The sequence below is a fragment of the Cherax quadricarinatus genome, chromosome 24 (assembly GCF_038502225.1).
Source record: "Cherax quadricarinatus isolate ZL_2023a chromosome 24, ASM3850222v1, whole genome shotgun sequence".
In the NCBI taxonomy this organism is placed as follows: Eukaryota; Metazoa; Arthropoda; class Malacostraca; order Decapoda; family Parastacidae; genus Cherax; species Cherax quadricarinatus.
In genome coordinates this window covers 23237989-23256549 of record NC_091315.1, presented here as the reverse complement: position 1 = coordinate 23256549, position 18561 = coordinate 23237989, and the positions used below count along the sequence as shown (strand labels likewise).

The following is an 18561-nucleotide window of genomic DNA, read 5'->3' as shown; positions in this document are numbered from 1 at the left end:
ACAAACACTCACACACACACACACACACATACACACACACACCACACACACACACCACACACACACACACCACACACACACACACCACACACACACACACCACACACACCACACACACACCACACACACACACACACACCACGCACACACACCACACACACACACACCACACATACCCCACACACACACACACCACACACACACACCACACACACACCACACACACACACACCACACACACACCACACACACACACACACATGCACATACACACACACACACACCCACACACCCTCCACCACTTGACACAAACACTTGACACAAACACGTACCCCCCCTCCCCTGACCACCTCTCCCCCTACCCTAACCACCTCACCTTAGCCACCTACCCCTCCCCCAAACCACCTAACCCCTCCCCAAACCATCTAACCCCCCAACTATCTCCCTCCCTCCAATAACCATCCTCCCCCTCCCCCATAACCATCCATCCCCTCTCTCCCCCAAACCATCTAACCCCCTCCCCCAACTATCTCTACCCCTCCAATAACCATCCCCCCCTCCCCCACAACCATCCATCCCCTCTCATAACCATCTATTCCCCTCCCCCTAACCAGGATGAGGACAAGGGGCTCCAAGGACGAATCTGGGAGGGAGGAATGGGAGGTAGAGCACAAAAAAAAGGGAGGAAGACTGGGGAAGGAGACTAGATGAGCTGGAAAGGAAGATGGAAGAGAGGTTAGCAGCAGAATGCAGAAGGTGGAAGCAACAGGCCACAGCAGCAGAAATCAAGATAGAGAGATTAGAAGAGGAGCTGAGACATCTGAAACAGCACAGAGACAAAGATATTACAGAAGTAGCATCGGCAATGGCTACATCAAACACAGACAACAGGTCTGAAGGAAGCATGGAAACTAAACTGTATGCAGAGGTCCTGTCAAACCCACATGGGGCCAAAACAAAGACAGGGAGCACACTAGGACAGAATGAGAGGTTGGAATTCATTGAAGGAACTAGGACATGTGCAAGGACCTTACCAGATACCTGTGGGGGCCAGGAGCAGGTGAGCAGGAAGGATAAACCAAGAAGCATAGGGGCCATAACTAGGGAAGGGACTGAAGGAAGGAACACTCCATGGGAAGGAACTAAAACACATCAGAGGATGCAATGGGAGTCACAGTGGGAGGTGGAAAGGGAAAGATCCGTGTTTGTCTATGGGCTAGACGAAGCTAAAGGGGAAACTTATGATGAAAGAAAGCAGGAGGAGAAAAAAGCGATTGAAGATATCATGAAGGTGATAGGCGAGGGGGACATGACCCAGGTGGCAAATTTTCGGAGAATTGGGTGGTTCACAAAGAAAAGGAATCGGCCTCTCAAAGTAATTTTCAAGGCAGAATCAACCCGAACCATGATCCTGCAGGAGAAAGCACGGCTGAGAGGCAAGCAGGAGTTCCGGAGTGTGTACCTCGATCGAGACAGAACACAGGACGAAAGGAAGACAATGAAAGAGAGAGTTCAAAAACGAAAGGAGAAATGGGAGGAAATGAAAAAGGAGAGCAGAATAATCCAGGATCAAATGGAAGGACAAGCGCACCCCCCAGAAACACCTGCAGAAGGACTCCAGCCACGACACCCCCAAGGCAACTGAACAATCCAAACCAACCATCACACACCGATCCCTCTGTTTCCACCCCCCGCACCACAGTTACAGTATTAGAACAGAAGTTGAAGGTTTGGTACACAAATGCAGATGGATTAACAAATAAACATGAGGAATGGCAAGAAAGAATCAATGAGAAGTCCCCAGACATCATAGCAGTTACAGAAACAAAACTCATGGACACAATAACAGATGCAATCTTCCCACCAGGATACCAGATCATGAGGAAAGATAGAAGGGGCAGGGGGGGAGGTGGGGTTGCTCTGCTCGTAAAAAACAGATGGAAATTCGAGAAAATGGAAGGAATAGATGAGACGGGAGAAAGACTACATAGCAGGTACACTTCAGTCTGGGGAACACAAAGTGGTCATTGCAGTGATGTATAATCCACCACAGAACTGCAGGAGGCCAAGAGAGGAATATGAAGAGAGCAACAGAGCAATGGTGGACACACTTGCTGAGGTGGCAAGAAGAGCTCACTCCAGCAGAGCAAAGTTGCTGGTTATGGGGGATTTCAACCACAGAGAGATTGACTGGGAAAACCTGGAGCCACATGGGGGTCCCGAAACATGGAGAGCCAGGATGTTGGACGTGCTGCTGGAAAACCTCATGCACCAACATGTTAAGGACACTACCAGAGTGAGAGGGGTGGATGAACCAGCAAGATTGGACCTTGTGTTCACCCTGGGCAGCTCAGATATAGAGGACATCAAGTATGAGAGTCCCCTAGGAGCTAGCGACCACGTGGTTCTGTGCTTTGAATACATAGTAGAGCTGCAAGTGGAGAGAATAACAGGAGTTGAATGGGAAAAGCCTGACTATAAAAGAGGGGACTACATAGGGTTGAAGAACTTCCTGCGGGATGAATATGTAACAACAAAATGCAAGGAGGCAGTGGAAAGGTTTATTCCCAAGGGCAACAGTAACAACAGGAAGACCAGAACGAGCCCCTGGTTTACCCGACGGTGTAAGGAGGCAAAAACAAAATGAAATAGAGAATGGAAAAAGTACAGAAGGCAGAGAACACATGAAAATAGGGAGATCAGTCGCAGAGCCAGGAATGAGTACGCACAGGTAAGGAGGGAGGCCCAGCGACAGTATGATAATGACATAGCATCGAGAATCAAGACTGACCCGAAACTGTTGTATAGCCACATCAGGAGGAAGACAACAGTCAAAGACCAGGGGATCAGATTAAGGACAGAAGGTGGAGAACTCACAAGAAATGATCAGGAGGTATGTGAGGAGCTGAACAGGAGATTTAAGGAAGTTTTTACAGTAGAGACAGGAAGGGCTGTGGGAAGACAGCACAGAAGGGAACATCAAGAGGGAATATACCAACAAGTGTTGGATGACATACGAACAACTGAGGAGGAGGTGAAGAAGCTCTTAAGTGACCTTGACACCTCAAATGCGATGGGACCAGATAACATCTCCCCATGGGTCCTTAGAGAAGGAGCAGAGATGCTGTGCATCCCTCTAACCACAATCTTCAACACATCCCTTGAAACTGGGCAACTACCTGAGAAATGGAAGACAGTTAATGTAGTCCCCATATATAAGAAAGGAAACAGATACGAGGCACTAAACTACAGACCTGTGTCTCTGACATGTATTGTGTGCAAAGTCATGGAGAAGATTATCAGGAGGAGAGTGGTCGAACACCTGGAAAGGAACAAGATTATAAATGAAAACCAGCATGGGTTCATGGAAGGCAAATCTTGTATCACAAACCTCCTGGAGTTTTATGACAAGGTAACAGAAGTAAGACTCGAGAGAGAGGGGTGGGTAGATTGCGTTTTCCTAGACTGCAGGAAGGCCTTTGACACAGTTCCCCACAAGAGATTAGTGCAGAAGCTGGAGGATCAGGCGCACGTAAAAGGGAGGGCACTGCAATGGATAACGGAATACCTGACAGGGAGGCAGCAACGAGTCATGGTACGTGAAGAGGTATCACAGTGGGCGCCTGTTATGAGCGGGGTCCCACAGGGGTCATTTCTAGGACCAGTGCTATTTTTGATATATGTGAACGACATGATGGAAGGAATAGACTCTGAAGTGTCCCTGTTCGCAGATGACGTGAAGTTGATGAGAAGAATTAAATCGGACGAGGATGAGGCAGGACTGCAAAGAGACCTGGACAGGCTGGACATGTGGTCCAGTAACTGGCTTCTCGAATTCAATCCAGCCAAATGCAAAGTCATGAAGATTGGGGAGGGGCAAAGAAGACCGCAGACAGAGTATAGGCTAGGTGGACAAAGACTACAGACCTCACTCAGGGAGAAAGACCTTGGGGTGACCATAACACCGAGCACATCACCGGAGGCACACATCAACCAAATAACCGCTGCAGCATACGGGCGCCTGGCAAACCTCAGAACAGCATTCCGACATCTTAATAAGGAATCGTTTAGGACCCTGTACACCGTGAACGTTAGGCCCATATTGGAATATGCAGCACCAGTTTGGAACACACACCTAGCCAAGCACGTAAACAAATTAGAGAAAGTGCAAAGGTTTGCAACAAGACTAGTTCCAGAGCTAAGAGGTATGTCCTACAAGGAGAGGTTAAGGGAAATCAACTTGACGACACTGGAGGACAGGAGAGATAGGTGGGACATGATAACGACATACAAAATACTGAGAGGAATTGACAAGGTGGACAAAGACATGATGTTCAAGAGATGGGACACAGCAACAAGGGGACACAGTTGGAAGTTGAAGACACACATGAATCACAGAGTAGTCAGGAAGTGGAAAAATTTGGGAAGTGATGTAGTGAGGCAGGATCCATACATAGCTTTAAACAGGGGTATGATAAAGCTCACGGTTCAGGGAGAGTGACCTAGTAGCGACCAGTGAAGAGGCGGGGCCAGGAGCTTGGACTCGACCCCCATGCAAACTGCTAACAGTAATCAGTGGTAGTGACATCGTCAGTGAGCAATAATACGAGTGATAACTAAAGTTATTAGTTAGAAAAAGTCGTGAGAAAGCCTGAAATTATCCATTATCCAAAATTATCCAAACGTTTTGGTCTACTAGGCAGCGGTAGGCCTGAAGCAGTGACGTCACAATAAGTTGTGTGCCATTATACATATAAAGTGAAGTGTATATAATGTGAAGTGTATACTATCATAAGTGAAAAGTGAAATCGTGTGAGGAACGAGGGATGTATGAGCACATGTGGTTATAATCATCACAGATGAAGGATCTCCAAAATAGGGATTTAGGCTACGTACGACGACTACGTCATCAGCATCTGGCAACTTGGCACGACCGTTGCCAGCGCAAGTATCACCTATATTGTGGTTTACATGTCGCAAGTTTGGCTTGGCTTGGCCTTGCATCGCTGTTAGATACTGGTCACTCACTCCTGCAAGCTATTACAGTAGTTATTAGTAGTAAGAACACTTAGGAAGCTAGGAAGTTCTCTCTAAACGTGAACAAGGAATAGGATAATAACAGCAATAATTGATACTTAAATCCAGAAAGGACAATAAGCGAAGAGTGTAGCATTTCTAGGAAAGACAGAACAGAGAGGTATAACGGATCTATCCCCCCCCTAACCATCCCTCCCTCACACACACACACACAAGGGCAGACACTTATTGAAGCTTTAGACCCTAGTAGCAATTATCGCTTTTTATAACCCAGAATTACTGGTATGTATTAACAGTACACACACACACACATACACTCACACACACACACACACACACACACACACACACACACACACACACACACACACACACACACACACACACACACACACACACACACCCTCCCCCTCCCCACCCCTCTCCCACATAGCCACGGTTCCTCCACTACCTCCCCCCACACTCTGACATACACACTACTAACCTAATATACAGAACTAATAGGTTTCCCACTCTGAGGCAATCAGGATAAAACAAAAATGGGTTGTCAGAGAGCAACAAGAATAAACAAGGGACATGAGGAGGAAGCTGCAAAGGAAGATTGGGCAGCAGAGCTCATAAAAAGAGATCATGAATGGGAAAAGAAACTAGAAGAACTTAGCATGAGAATGGAAGAGAGGATAGATATGGAAAGCAGGAAGTGGGAGGTGCATGTCAAAGCAGCAGAGGCTAGGATACAGAGTTTAGAAGAGGAACTGAAAAATCTGAAACGGCCTAAAGAACTAAAGAACATTTTGGGATTGACAACAGAGACTGCTACCTCAGCCACAAATAAGGGGACTGTAGGGAAAGAAGGGGCACAACTGCATGGGGAAGCTCTATCAGAGGAGACTGTAGTAAATGAAAGAGCCAAGCTTTATGTGGAGGCCCTAACAGACAACAACAGAGCCCAAGGAAAGCCGAGAAGGGAAAATGACAGGCCACTGAGGCCAAGTACATTAGCCAGTGAAACTGAAGAAAGGAAAGCTGCAGTGCAGGAAACCAAATTAAATGAGGGGATACACAGGGATACGCAGTGGGAGAATGAAAGGGTGAGGTCAGTCTTTGTGTATGGGCTCCAGGAAGTTGAAGGGGAAACATATGAAGCAAGAAAACAAGGGGAAAAAAAGCAGTTGAAAGCATCATGAAAGCAATAGGAGAAGACGACATGACCCAGCTGGAAAATTTTTGGAGAATAGGGGGGTTTGTAAAAAAAAGAACCCGGCCAGTGAAAGTGATCTTCAAGGCAGAAGCGACTCGGACCAGGATCCTGCAGGAGAAAGCACGATTAAGGGACATGCTGGCATACAGGAAGGTGTATCTCGACCGCGACAGAACACAAGAAGAAAGGCAGAAACTGAGAGAGATGGTACAAAGGCGAAAGGAGGAAAGAGAGGGGATGGAGAAGACAGACAGGAGATCCCAGACCCAGGAAGAAGATCAAATACAGCCTCCCTCACAACTTCCTATAGAAGCCTCCCAACCAGGTCAACCCCAGTGCAACCAAACACTCTAAATCAAAACACCCATGCCACATCCAATGCCCCCACCCACTACATTACAAACTCCACCCCCACAGCAACAACCCATAGTTCCTTACCAGGTCTCCCACTTCCCCAACCCCAATATACCTCCCAGATCACAGTCTTAGAAAAGAAGTTGAAGGTGTGGTATACAAATGCAGATGGAATAACAAACAAGTATGAGGAGTGGCATGAAAGAATCAAAGAGACATCCCCAGACATAATAGCACTCACAGAAACAAAACTCACCAGAATAATAACAGATTTAATCTTTCCATCCGGATACCAAATCCTCAGGAAAGACAGAGGGAGGAGAGGGGGAGGAGGAGTTGCACTACTCATTAAAAACCAGTGGGATTTTGAGAAAATGGAAGGAATGGATGGCATGGGCGAAAGGGACTACTTAGTAGGAACAATCCAGTCTGAGGGACATAAGGTGATAATTGCAGTAATGTACAACCCACCACAGAACTGCAGGAGGCCAAGAGAAGAATACGATGAGAGCAACAGAGCAATGATCGACACACTAGCCGAGGTGGCCAGGAGAGCACACATGGGGGGAGCAAAGTTACTAGTTATGGGTGATTTCAATCACAAGGAGATTGACTGGGAAAACCTGGAGCCCCATGGGGGTCCCGAAACATGGAGAGCCAAGATGATGGATGTGGTACTGGAAAACCTCATGCATCAACATGTTAGAGACACTACCAGAGAGAGAGGAGAGGATGAACCAGCAAGGCTGGACCTTGTATTCACCATGAGTAGTTCGGACATCGAGGGTATCATGTATGAAAGGCCCCTGGGAGCTAGTGATCATGTGGTTCTGTGCTTCGACTACATAGTTGAGCTCCAAATGGAGAGAGTAGCAGGAATAGGGTGGGAAAAACCAAACTACAAAAGGGGGAACTACTCAGGCATGAGGAACTTCCTTCAAGACATTCAGTGGGAGAGAGAACTGACAGGAAAACCAGTACAAGAAATGATGGACTATGTAGCAACAAAATGCAAGGAGGCAGAGGAGAGGTTTGTTCCCAAGGGAAACAGAAATAATGGGAAGAACAGAACGAGTCCTTGGTTCACCCAAAGGTGTAGGGAGGCAAAAACTAGGTGTACTAGAGAATGGAAAAGGTACAGAAGACAGAGAACTCAGGAAAATAAAGAAATCAGCCGAAGAGCCAGAAACGAATATGCACAGATAAGAAGGGAGGCTCAGAGACAATATGAAAATGACATAGCATCAAAAGTAAAGACTGACCCGAAGCTGTTGTACAGCCACATCAGGAGGAAAACAACAGTCAAGGACCAGGTAATCAGACTGAGGAAGGGTGATGGGGAATTCACAAGAAACGACCAAGAGGTATGTCAGGAGCTCAACACAAGATTTAAAGAGGTATTTACAGTGGAAAGCAGTAGGACTCCAGGAAATCAGAACAGGGGGGCACACCAGCAAGTGTTGGATGAGGTACATATAACCAAGGAGGAGGTGAAGAAGCTGCTATGCGAACTTGACACCTCAAAGGCGGTGGGACCGGACAACATCTCTCCATGGGTCCTTAAAGAGGGAGCAGAGATATTGTGTGAGCCATTAACAAAGATCTTCAACACATCATTTGAAACTGGGCAACTCCCTGAGGTATGGAAAATGGCAAATGTAGTCCCAATTTTTAAAAAGGGAGACAGACATGAGGCACTAAACTACAGACCTGTATCACTAATGTGTATAGTATGCAAGGTCATGGAGAAGATCATCAGGAGGAGAGTGGTGGGGCACCTGGAAAGAAACAAGTATATAATTGACAACCAGCACGGTTTCAGGGAAGGAAAATCCTGTGTCACAAACCTACTAGAGTTTTATGACAAGGTGACAGAAGTAAGACAGGAGAGAGAGGGGTGGATCGACTGCATATTTTTGGACTGCAAGAAGGCCTTCGACACAGTTCGTCACAAGAGGTTACTGCAAAAGCTAGAGGATCAGGCACACATAACAGGAAAGACACTGCAATGGATCAGAGAATACCTGACAGGGAGGCAACAACGAGTCATGGTACGCGACGAGTTGTCAGAGTGGGCGCCTGTGACAAGCGGGGTTCCACAGGGGTCAGTCCTAGGACCTGTGCTGTTCTTGGTATATGTGAACGACATAACGGAAGGGATAGACTCAGAAGTGTCCTTGTTTGCAGATGAAGCGAAGTTAATGAGAAGAATCAAATCGGATGAGGATCAGGCAGGACTACAAAGAGACCTGGACAGGCTACAAGCCTGGTCCAGCAACTGGCTCCTTGAATTTAACCCTGCCAAATGCAAAGTCATGAAGATTGGGGAAGGGCAAAGAAGACCGCAGACACAATATAGTTTAGATGGCCAAAGACTGCAAACCTCACTCAAGGAAAAAGATCTGGGGATGAGCATAACACTGAGCATATCTCCTGAGGCGCACATCAATCAGATAACTGCTGCAGCATACGAGCGCCTGGCAAACCTACGGATAGCGTTCCGATACCTCAGTAAGGATTCGTTTAAGACTCTGTATACCATTTACGTCAGGCCAATACTGGAGTATGCAGCACCAGTTTGGAATCCACACCTAGTCAAGCACGTCAAGAAATTAGAGAAAGTGCAAAGGTTTGCAACAAGACTTGTCCCAGAGCTACGGGGATTGTCCTATGAAGAAAGGTTGAGGGAAATCGGCCTGACGACACTGGAGGACAGGAGGGTCAGGGGAGACATGATAACGACATATAAAATACTGCACGGAATAGACAAGGTGGACAAAGACGGGATGTTCCAGAGAAGGGACACAGACACAAGAGGTCACAATTGGAAGTTGAAGACTCATCTGAATCAAAGGGATGTTAGGAAGTATTTCTTCAGTCATAGAGTAGTCAGGCCGTGGAATAGCCTAGAAAGTGAAGTAGTGGAGGCGGGAACCATACATAGTTTTAAGGCGAGGTATGATAAAGCTCATGGAGCAGGGAGAGAGAGGACCTAGTAGCAATCAGTGAAGAGGCGGGACCAGGAGCTATGACTCGACCCCTGCAACCACAAATAGGTGAGTACAAATAGGTGAGTACACACACACACACACACACACACACACACAAAGGCGTATCTATCGATAAGTTCCTCCGACAACTGGTTACTACAGACGCCGAGTGCAAATAAGTTATAACTATTTAAATAAAATTATTCAAAAATTTAATATCATACTGTAAACCATACCACGGGCGGGATTGAACCCGCGGTCAGAGTCTCAAAACTCCAGACCGTTGCGTTGAGACTCTCTGACCGCGGGTTCAATCCCGCCCGTGGTATGGTTTGTTTGCAATCGTGTCATTACGATTTCGTGAATCATATTGTACATAAATATCATAAATGATGTTAGATTTGTTTTGACGATTTTCTGAATCAGGAAACTAGTTTTTGTATTTTTATTTTTAAGTAGTTTTAAAACATTTGTAATAGTGTATGTGACAATCTATTATGTATTTGTTTTGTACTGATAGATATTTCAAGATAATAGGAATTATTTGGGAATTTGAACAACTTACGTTTCTGGCTGCAATACATGCATCCGTGACGATGACAGTCTCCCACGTTTATCAAGCCATTAACACACTCCTTCGTGTTTTGAACATGTGTTAAATGAAACATGTTGGAAAGGTGTCTTAAATAACATGAATCCAAACCAGTTCCTTGAAAAGATCAACTTCCTGGCAGCTGAAGCATGTTCTAGGCATATTTCCCTAAGAAAGAAGAAGAGCAGGAGTAAACTGGAGAGAGAAAGACGTTCCCTCTACAGAAGACGACGAAGAATCACCGAGCTCCTCAGGAATGTTAGAATATCAAATACACGGAAGGAGGCAGTGACCAGGGAAGTGGAAACTATCGAACTTAAGTTAGGGGACTCTTACCGGAACCAGGAGAGACAGGAGGAGCTATTAGTGAGATTGAAAGAAATTCGAAATATTTCTTTTTATATGACAAAAAAAGGCAAATACCACATCTAGTATCGGCCCTTACTCAGACAGGATGGGACTTACACAGATGACAACAAGGAAATGAGTGAAATACTGAAATCCCAGTACTACTCTGTGTTTAGTGAGCCACTAATCAGTCTGAGGATCGACGACCCAAATGATTTCCTCATGAATGAGCCTCAAAACTCCATAAATGTATGCCACATTTCCAACATTACCCTAACTCCGATAGACTTTGAAAAAGTCATTGACAACATGCCCATGCACTCAGCCCCAGGCCCAGACTCGTGGAACCCTGTGTTCATTAAGACCCGCAAGAAACCCCTCTCACGTGCCCTGAGTACACTATGGAGGAGGAGCTTGGACATGGGTGAAATTCCAGTCACATAAGACAACGGATATAGCCCCACTCCATAAAGGTGGCACAAAGCATTAGCTTAGAACTATAGACCAATAGCTCTAACGTCCCACATCATAAAAATCTTTGAAAGAGTGCTAAGAAGCAGGATTGCAAATCACCCTGATTCCCAAAAACTGCACAATCCAGGGTAACATTGGGTTCAGGGTAGGTCCTCCTGCCTCTCACAACTACTGGATCACTATGATATGGCCTTGAATGCACTGGAAGAAAATCAGAATGCAGATTTAATATACACAGACTTTGCAAAAGCGTTTGACAAGTGCGATCATGGCGTAATAGCGCACAAAATAAGTGCTAAAAGAATAACTGGCAAAGTGGGGAGATGGATCTTCAACTTCCTAACCAATCGAATACAAAGAGTAGTGGTCAACAGAGTTAAATCGGAGGCTGCCATAGTGAAGAGCTCTGTTCCATAAGGCACAGTACTCGCCCCCATCCTGTTCCTCATCCTCATATCAGACATAGACAGAGATGTAACCCACAGCACCGTATCATCCTTTGTAGACGATACTAGTATCTGCATGAGGCTGTCATCTATTGAGGACACGGTTAACCTCCAAGAAGATATAAACAAAGTCTTCCAGTGGGCAACGGAAAACATTATGATGTTTAATGAGGACAAATTCCAACTACTCCGTTATGGAAAACTGGAGGAGATAATAACTAGAACAGAGTATACTACAAACTCTGGCCATACAATAGAGCGGAAAAATAATGTAAGGGACCTGGGAGTGGTAATGTCTGAAGATCTCACTTTCAAGGATCACAACAGTGCCACGATCGCACGTGCAAAGAAAATGATTGGATGGATAATGAGAACGTTCAAAACGAGAGATGCCAAGCCAATGATGATCCTTTTCAAATCACTTGTTCTCTCTAGGCTGGAATACTGTTGTACATTAACATTTTCGTTCAAAGCAGGTGAAATTGCAGATCTAGAGAGTGTCCAGAGAACCTTTACTGCACGTGTAAGTTCTGGCAAGCACCTTAACTACTGGGAACGCTTGGAAGCACTTGACTTGTACTCGTTGGAACGCAGGAGAGAGAGATATATCATAATCTGCATTTGAAAAATCCTAGAAGGAATGGTCCCGAATCTGCACATAGAAATCACTCCCTACGAAGGTAAGAGACTGGGCAGGCGATGCAAAATACCCCCAATTAAAAGTAGGGACGCCATTGGTACACTAAGAGAAAACAACATAAGTGTCCGGGGCCCAAGACTGTTCAACAGCCTCCAATCAAGCATAAGGGAAATTACCAGTAAACCCCTGGCTGCCTTCAAGAGAGAGCTGGACAGATACCTAAAGTCAGTGCCGGATCAACCGGGCTGCGGTTCGTACGTTGGACTGCGTGCAGCCAGCAGTAACAGCCTGGTTGATCAGGCTCTGGTCCACCGGGAGGCCTGGTCGTGGACCGGGCCGCGGTGGCGTTGATCCCCGGAATAACCTCCAGGTAGACGTCAGTGCATGACTTCAGTGGTGTGCATGGCTTGGGGCAACACTTGCAATTATTTCCCAAATTACAAATACCGGAAGTCACACGTTCATTTGGTGCGCAGGGGGGTTTACATTGACCATCCTTATACAATGAACACGATTTTGTATTTGCACATTGTACCGTGAAAGAATTCATGTATTGAATTGTTACCTGTAACTTGTGTTAATAATATGCATAACCTGGTGTTGCATATTTTATATATTAATGTTTTTTTGACTATCGAAATCTTCGTCACATGCACACACTTACAAATATCTATTTCTGAAACCTTCCCCGTCTAGTTTCCAGGTTTATTAAAAAGGCTGGCAACATGAAATACGGTTTGAAAACTATTATATGTCAAATACTATATAGTTATGCTCTGTAATGATATATCAACTTACGTGTCTGACAGCAACACACGCATCCATGGCCTTGACACAGTCCCTCATGAAGCTGTCCATTGGTACAGTCCTTCCTGTCTTGAACACAAAAGCCATTGACGTCAGTGCATGACTTCGTAGGTTTGCATGGCTTGGCACAACACTTGCAATTCCTTCCCAAATGGCAAAGACCGGAAGTCACGTGCTCATATGGTGCGCATTTTGTTTTACACTGACCTCCCTCGTATAACGAACACGATTTGGTGGTTGTACAAGGTTCTGAAGAGGAATCATGCGTTGAGTTGTGTCTTGTTAGTTAATGCATAATCTGATATTCATTCATTAGAGCTTTATTGTTTGAGGTGTGTTCAAATTTTCTATACACACATACATACACAAACACACACACTACTAATATTTAACAGACAGGAAGATATTAGAGAAAAGCTGTAAAATACATTTCTATATTTTTCTAACTAGTATAAAATCCTTTTCCTATCTGTAAATTTATCATCATATCTCTTAATCTATTAAGGTAAAGTTACGGAATTTTTTTAAGAAATAAAAATGGATGGACTGATAAAGAAAGTCTTAGGGAGATGTCAGCAGAGGAGTAACACAAGGATCTGTACTTCCTCTGATATTGTATTTAATATATATAAAAATACGCGAGTAAGTAGAAAACTGTATTGATATACTTGCGGATGCAGCAAAAATATTAGGCAAAATGAGCAATAAAATGACTATAAATTACTATGGATTGGGTTGGAGAAATTGAGCAAATGTCATGTAATGCAATTTAATATAGATAAACGTCATGTAATGGAAATGGAGTAATATGTAATAAAACTTTGAAATTTTCACACAGAGAAAGGGGTCTTGGAGTTACGATGAAAATTAAATACCACCGAGACATCGTGTAAAGGAAACCATGAGAAACTCGTATTATACACTGAAAAACTCTATTGCTTTCAAATATATGGACGACTTGAGAAGTAAGAAACTACAAATATCGCTCAACGACGGGCTGGAGTTTTGAGACTATGACCGCGGGTTCAATCCCGGCCGGGGGTATGGTTTCTCAGAGCTGCATTAAGGCTGATCTGGGAATGACCAGAAATATTTTAGGACACTGGCCAAGCATGTTGGGAAACTCTAGAAGGCTCAAAGATTTGCTACAAGAAGAAAGAGGTGAACCTAAAGGAACTAAACCTGACGACTGAAGGAAGAAAAAACCCGAGAGAAAACATGATAACGAGGTTTAAGATACTCCGAGGACTACCAGAGCAGACTGAAATACGAGGCATGTGTGAGGTCATAGGGATATTAAGAAAATGTTTCTTCATCATTAGGATGGTAAAAATTGGAATGAGATAGATGAGATAGCCTTGGAAGCAAACACCGTACACAGTTTCAAAGGAAGGTACGATAAGCCGAATAAAGTCAGGAATCAGTGATGCCGCCGATTGTATGTAAAGCGGAGGCGGGAGCTGAGACTAAATCCCTGTAAACATAATTCTCTGAATACTCACAAACTGCAGTTGTTATATAAAAAATCTTTAAAAAATATATAACAAAAACTATCGAATATTTAAAAGAATTTTTTGCAGCATATAAAGTAGGTTAATATTATTTTCGTGTGAAAGTTGAAGACATTGTATAGACATATATAAGTAAATTAATGTATATTCATATACGATACCTACAAAAATTTCATGAAAAGTAATTACGAATTATTAGGGAATTTGATCAATTTCAGCTTTGGCTGCAGCAGAGGTATCCGTAGCCTTGACAGCTCTCTGTTTAGTATGGTATTCATAGTCCTTCCTGTCCTGGACACACAAGACCATGACATCAGTTCACGGCTTAGCTGCTTTGCGTAGCCTGGCACAAATGCAGGTACTTCCCAAATTACGACTGGCAGAAGTCACGTTCATATGCAGCACAGCTGGTATTGCACTGACCTCCCTCACATGTCGAACGTGACGTTGCAGTATGAGGTGTGTATGTTGAAAAATAATTTGCAAACTTTCGGATACATATCTTAAGGTTTCAACAATGCAAATATAGGAATTAGACACATGATGCATAGGTGTCTAATACTTCATCTTGTCGGTGTTGTACACTATTTATGTACAATGCAAATACATTTTAAATTTGATGATTTATTTTAACAAACTATGAATATGTTTAACTTGTCATTTTGTAAGACTGGAATGATGCTCCAAAAGAATCATCTGCTGGTTGGTAACACTGTATAATTCAAAAGTAAATTACTATTTAACTAAAAATAAGATACAGATTAAAATTACTTGCGAATACTTCATGATGATGTGCTTAATGTTAATGGCAGGCTAATGTAGGTTTTAAGGTTTGCTTAAGGGAACGTTATCAAACTACTGAACACGACACTGCCGGTAAAAGGTGCCTGGCACTCCTTTCCTGGTATTACAGCTGTCAGCAAATATCATGGCACTTGAGCCAGGCACTGCACTGAACAAGCAGCCTACTGACCTATTTCAGACCTGCAGCATATGCAAGGTGCATGACACTCCCGTCCAGGCATCACAGCCACCTTAATATGATGAACTTCGCTACGCATACACACTCCTTCCCCATATATCCCGCAAGGCTGACCACAATACGGGATCTGCAATATAATGTATTATACTTAATAACATATATAGTATAATTGTAAATTAAAGTAAATTATCTTAGTAGTAGGAAGATACAAGTACGAGATGCCGATATCAAGGAGTAAAAGACATGTATGCAAAAAATATTTTATTGTGACAACGTTTCTGTGTAGAGCTTTATTAAGGCTTGACTCTCTACACTCAACGAAATGTTGATACAATATAAGCTTGTTCCGCTTGCATATCTTTATCATTTGGTAGCAGGTAGAAGGTATGATATCGAAATGGCAAACTGGAACGGAGCCAATATCTACCATCCAAAACTTCTGTATTGTCTTAAACTCATATTTCTACACACCATGATATTTTCCAGTAATATTATATACGATTACGTGTTGCTGATCAATCATACTTATGTGAAAAATTAGAACTGACTTTGGACTGTATAGGTCCCATTTTGCCTTTTTTATGGAAGAGCCTGCGAATAATTGATTCATGCGATAATTTCTGAGTGCCGCAACCTATTGGTTTTTAACTCTTCAATATTGATGACTTGATAATGCAACATCCGAGTGGCTTGAAACTCAATGTGTTGGTATATTTTAGGGTATTGGTCTCTCATGAGACAAAAGAATGCCTTCGTTTCTACTTCAACGCTGGTGTTTCTTAGTGGAATGTTTGAATTAGGTTTTTGTCGTGTATGTCCTAATTTGCCATTTTTATTGAAGAAATTGGGATATTAATTTCCATGTGATAATTTGTGAATACCTTTTCCAATTCGCTTCAAATCTTCAAAGCTAATACTTAACTGCATAAGAAGCTTCTGCCACTCTTTTCACTATTCCCGTTGCATGCATTAAAGCACAGGTGTCTCGGGTTATGCAATACTGGGATGCCTTTCTCAGATCGTGCAGCGCAGAAATACATAGTTTTTATTATATTCATGGTAAGTGCTACACCCTAGGGGTCAAGCGGCCGCTTAATCTGCTTATTGGCATATAAGCCACTGACGAGGGAATGCAGATATGAATAGCATATTCTCTAAGTCTTCCGCACAGTGCTCTTCAAGTCGAGTGCAGATGAGAGAGGATACAAACAATACCTTTTCAAGAATAATGATGTAAATACGACCAGAAAATGTTAATAAATTTCTCCTCACCCTGCCATGTCGTACATCACCGCTACCTCCAGCAAAGACCACCACGGGTAGTAAGAGGCACACTTGCAGACTCCACCACATGTTGATGCTAGGAGTCGGCTCTAAAGTGACAGCTCTGGACAGATATCAATGTGTATATATAGACTGTGATGAGTAAGCAGGTGTTGCTGTCAGCTGACACTGCTGTTTCATTATCGCTAACTTCCTCTTTAGCATTTTTTCGCATATAATTGCACTCACAGAAACATACTTAGGTTAAACTTTATGAAATTCTAGTATCATGGCTGGTTTTGATAAGGACTTGCCTTTTATGGGCCAGTAGGCCTCCTCAGTGTTCCTCCATTCTTATGTTCTCATTAAACAAAATAGATTTTCCAGTAACCTCTTATATATGTCGTGCCGAATAAGTAAAACTTGCGATTTTGGCTTAAATAGCAATGCACTTCTTGCCGATTAGGGCAAGCGAAAATTTGTGTATTGAATAATTTCGCAAAAATGATTCTGAATCTAACAAAAAAAATGTATTTCATTGTATTTGTTTATTATTAAATTATTGCTAACCTTCATAAAATATGTTTAGTTGGATTTGACTAAATTAAATTGCGCTTGTTATAATAAGTTTAGGTAAGTTTCCTAAGGTGCTTTTGGTACAAAATCATTAATTTTTATGTTAACAGAAATGAAAAATATATCTTTAAATTCATAAGAGAAAATTTTAGAAAGGATCTGATTTTAAATGAGTTCTTGGTAATTGACCACTTTTACCTACTCGGCACGACATGTGTCAGGGAAGGATAGAGCCCACCTCTTAGCAGTAAGTGTTCCTCATGCAAGGGACTTTCTGTTGGCTGTTCCCAACTCCAGCCTTGGCACACGCCTTGACCCACAGACCATCCGAATTGGTGTTGCCCTTCGACTTGCCGCCCCTATTCTCGCCTAACACAGGTGTATTTGTGGCAGTGAAGCAGCAGTCCGATTCGAGTACCATGGTCTTGTTTGCCGTAAATCCGAGGGAAAGATTGCAAGACATGAGGAAGTTAATACCATTATCAAGAGGAGCCTCACAACAGCCGGATGCCCAGCAGTAAGAGAGCCACGTCAACTATGCATATCTGATGGGAGCCAAAAGCGTCCATATGGTATCACCATTCAAGCTTAGACGGCAAGCAGGTGGTATGAAACTACACATGTGCACCTACCTTGGCCTATACCTATCTCCAATACACCAGGGAGGAAGGAAGAAGGGACAGCTGCCAGCTTCAGGGAGTCCCAAAAGTCTAGAAAATAGGGAGAACTTGCCCATCATTATATGTTCGTTCCCATAGGCTCAGAGACCCTTGGCTCATGGGGGAAGAGTGCATCTAAGTTCCTTAAGGAGCTAGGCAAAAGACTCATCAGGGTAACTAGGGATCCCAGGCCAGGTAATTTTCTATTCCAGCGACTTAGTGCTGCTGTTCAGAGGGGTAATGTCTGCTGTATTTTGGGCACGCGCCCCAGCTCTGAAGAGCTGGATGAGATTTTCCCATTATAATCAGTGACAAACACGCAGCAATGTGTACTAAACATGTATCTCTCACACCTCATGTACTGTATATGCCATCTTTATATCAACAATGTATCTCTTATATCTTTTGTACCATATTATGTTATAAAGTATACCTTTTTGTGAAAAAGAATATAAAGGTGGGGTGGTAGGGGAAGTGGAATATTCAAACGGCTTCAGGAAGAAATCCAAATATTCTTCCTTGAAGCTTTTTTATCCCTATATATATAAATATATAAATATATATATATATATATATATATATATATATATATATATATATATATATATATATATATATATATAAAGGAATGTAGAGGAGAGAGAGAAATTTTGGGAGATGTTAAGTGAATGTATAGGAACC

At 43.3% G+C, this 18561-nt stretch overlaps 1 protein-coding gene across 1 annotated transcript in view; it reads right to left on the bottom strand.

Moving 5' to 3' along the window:
- The window catches only part of LOC128690751 (protein psiQ-like), an 84944-nt gene extending 69977 nt beyond the window's left edge, over positions 1 to 14967 (bottom strand). The window contains exons 1-2 of the mRNA XM_070088486.1: positions 14963 to 14967; positions 12881 to 13167 (exon numbers count right to left, since the gene is read on the bottom strand). Of these exons, the coding sequence (XP_069944587.1) occupies positions 12881 to 13167; positions 14963 to 14967 (292 nt within the window). The remainder of the gene's footprint in view (positions 1 to 12880; positions 13168 to 14962) is intronic.
- Between the last annotated feature and the right edge of the window lie 3594 nt (positions 14968 to 18561).